This window comes from Bison bison, unplaced genomic scaffold (genome assembly GCF_000754665.1).
Source record: "Bison bison bison isolate TAMUID 2011002044 unplaced genomic scaffold, Bison_UMD1.0 scf7180017864327, whole genome shotgun sequence".
NCBI classification, from domain to species: Eukaryota; Metazoa; Chordata; class Mammalia; order Artiodactyla; family Bovidae; genus Bison; species Bison bison.
In genome coordinates this window covers 4,378,360-4,381,566 of record NW_011494899.1, presented here as the reverse complement: position 1 = coordinate 4,381,566, position 3,207 = coordinate 4,378,360, and the positions used below count along the sequence as shown (strand labels likewise).

General features: G+C 38.7%; 1 protein-coding gene across 1 annotated transcript in view; it reads left to right on the top strand.

Moving 5' to 3' along the window:
* Positions 1 to 3,207, top strand: part of KIAA1033 (KIAA1033 ortholog) — a 63,949-nt gene that overhangs the window by 19,938 nt on the left and 40,804 nt on the right. The window contains exon 14 of the mRNA XM_010853391.1: positions 1,815 to 1,941. Coding sequence (XP_010851693.1) covers positions 1,815 to 1,941 — 127 coding nt within the window. The remainder of the gene's footprint in view (positions 1 to 1,814; positions 1,942 to 3,207) is intronic.

Genomic DNA, 3,207 nt, shown 5'->3' with positions numbered 1-3,207 from the left:
TGCCATTCTCCCAAATCTTCCCACCCTCTCCCTCTCCCACAGAGTCCATAAGACTGTTCTATACATCAGTGTCTCTTTTGCTGTCTCGTACACCCGGTTATTGTTACCATCTTTCTAAATTCCATATATATGCGTTTTTAAAATAAAAGAGTATACCTTAAATAGTTGTGCCCCTGAAAGTTCTCATCTTGAGTGATTTGATATGCTTTGATAGAGTGATGTAGTGTTAATAAGCAACCTGCTTAGAATTTTATTACTGATTCAGCTTTTCGAGGTTGGGACAGTTTCCTAGATTTGGGCTTAAGTCCTGGCTCAGCTGAGTACTAGTATGATGTTGGGCCCATTACTTAATTTCCCTGTTTGTCAATTTCCTGTTCTGTAAAATGGAGATCATAATATGTTGGTTACCTCACAAGGTTAATGTGAGGATGGAATGAGTTAATTTGTGTAAAGTGCTTTTAACAGTGATTGGATATTTAGTAAGCATTCAGTAAATGTTAGCTTTAATTTTCAGATTCTAAATACTTCATTCTGGTTCTGGCTGTCATCTCCTTTCCTCTGCATTATCACAGGAACTTCCTAAGTGGTTTTCCTGCTTTTGCCATTGTTCCCTATATAGTTTATTTTCAGTATGCCAACCAAAGTGATTCTGATCCTCCTCAGAGTTAGAGTAGGTCAGTCTGCTCAAATCCGCTCGCAGGTATCCCCAACCTTCAGGATCTAATGCCTTGATGACCTGAGGTGGAGCTGATATAGTAATAGAAATAAAGTGCACAATAAATGCACTGTGCTTGCATCATCCCATAACCATTCACCCCAGCTCCCCCAGGTTGTGGGAAGATCATCTTCCGTAACACCGATCCCTGGTACCAACAAGGTTGAGTCTAAAGGGGGGCTTCCCTGGTGGCTCAGAAGGTAAAGCATCTGCCTGCAATGTGGGAGACTCAGGTTCGATCCCTGGGTCAGGAAGATCCCCTGGAGAAGGAAATGGCAACCCACTCCAGTACTCTTGCCTGGAAAATTCCATGGATGGAGGAGCCTGGTAAGTTACAGTCCATGGGATTGCAAAGAGTTGCACATGACTGAGCAACTTCAGAGGCTTTCCACTGAAGTCCTTACCAGGCCTTATACAAATCCCTTTCTACTCTCCACTTTACCTGTTCCTCCAACCCACTCACCCCTGTGTATCTCTGATCTCCTTTTCTGTTCTCACCCCTCCTCTCTGCTCTTCAGTCATCCTGACTTCTTTTAGTACTTGAGCATGGCGCACACTCTTCTGTTTTGAGATGATTGCATTTGTTGTTTACTTTCCTAAAATTCTCATCTGTTGAATATTTGCATGGATTACTTATTTGTCTCCTTCAAATCTTGGCTCACAATCACTTTTTCAATAAGGCTACTTTGATCACTGTGTTTAAAATTGTACTTGCTGCCCCAGTCACTTTTCCCTGCTGTATTTTTTCCATAGCACATATCTGACATCTCAGAGTTCAGTTACTGATTGCTTTATTGCACAGCTCTTCTTTCTAGAATGTAAGCTTCATGGGAGCAGAGATTTTTGTCTGTTTTGTTTACTGCTGTTTTTTGTTTTTAGTACTGAAAAACAGTGCCTGGCCTGTATAGACATTCAGTGAATATTTGTTGCTTAAGTAAATTATGTGTGTATGTATAACATGTATATTTCGAAAATCTGGAAAAAAAAATCTGAAAGATGAATTGACTGCTGCCAGGAAATATTTTATTGTAGCCAGAAGAAGAAATGGAAGTAAATTTTCTTTCCTGTGCTGAATAACCTCAATATTTTCCTTTGTTAGAGATGTACAGTCTTACTACGTCTTTGTGAGTTCATGGATGATGAAAATGGAATCTATTTTATCTAAAGAGCAGAGAATGGATAAATTTGCCGAAGACCTCACCAGTAGATGTAATGTTTTTATACAGGTAGTTGCATCTTCTTTCTTAGAATGTTTGGATCATTTATTTGTTAATCCAGTATGCAGAAGGTACACTGTGAAAGAACTGTGAAGGGTAGGATATGTTTTTGTGTTTAAAACTGAAATTGATTTGGTTATGTAAGTTTGAGTCTGTGTGACTTGTTTAGATTTTCTAATACATGCTTTTAATATATGCATCTAATATATTCAAATCTACATTCCTTCCAAGTCCTGACTTCTTAGCTGCATCCCGTAAGTTTTGGTGTGTTGTATCTGTATTATTCTTTACTTCAAAATACTTAAAAAAAATCATTGTGATTTCTCCTTTGCTCTTTTGACTGTTTTGAAATAGAATTCTTCATTTCCAAAAGTATGAGGATTTCCTAGTTACCATTTTATTATTGATTTCTCCCAGTATGAAAATATTTTCAGTATTGAAGTTTGTTCAGATTTGCATTGTGGATCGGGCTATGGACAACTTTGGCAAACATTTCATGTACACTTAAAAAGAACATAGTTTGCTTTTTTTTGGTCATTGTATTTTATATATATCAAGTAGGATCATATTTAATTATTTTGTCTGAATATTCTGTCAGTTACTGAGATAATTGGGTTGGAATCTCCCACTGTGTTATAGATTTGTCTTATTTATCCTTTGTAGCTTCGTCAACTTTCATTTTATGTGTTTTGAGACTAAATAGGCACATAACATTTAGAATTGTTATAGCTTAGTGGTGAGTCAAACCTTTTATCATATCTGGTAATGCTTTTTGTCATAGGTCTCTTTTGTATGATAGTAACATAGCTGTACCAGTTTTCTTTTAATTAGGTCTGTCTGCAAGGTCCATCTGTTACTATCGTTTTATTTTCAACCTGTTTGGCTCCTTTATTTAATGTGTGTCTCCTTTCAGTTCAGTTCAGTTCAGTCTCTCAGTTGTGTCCAACTCTTTGCGACCACATGAATTGCAGTACACCTGGCCTCCCTGTCCATCACCAATTCCCGGAGTTCACCCAAACTCCTGTCCATCAAGTTGGTGATGCCATCCAGCCATCTCATCCTCTGTTGTCCCCTTCTCCTCCTGTCCCCAATCCTTCCCAGCATCAGAGTTTTCCAGTGAGTCAGCTCTTCACAAGAGGTGGCCAAAGTACTGGAGTTTCAGCTTTAGCATCAGTCCTTCCAAAGAACACCCAGGACTGATCTCCTTTAGAATGGACTGGTTGGATGTCCTTGCAGTCCAAGGGACTCTGAGGAGTCTTCTCCAACACCACAGTT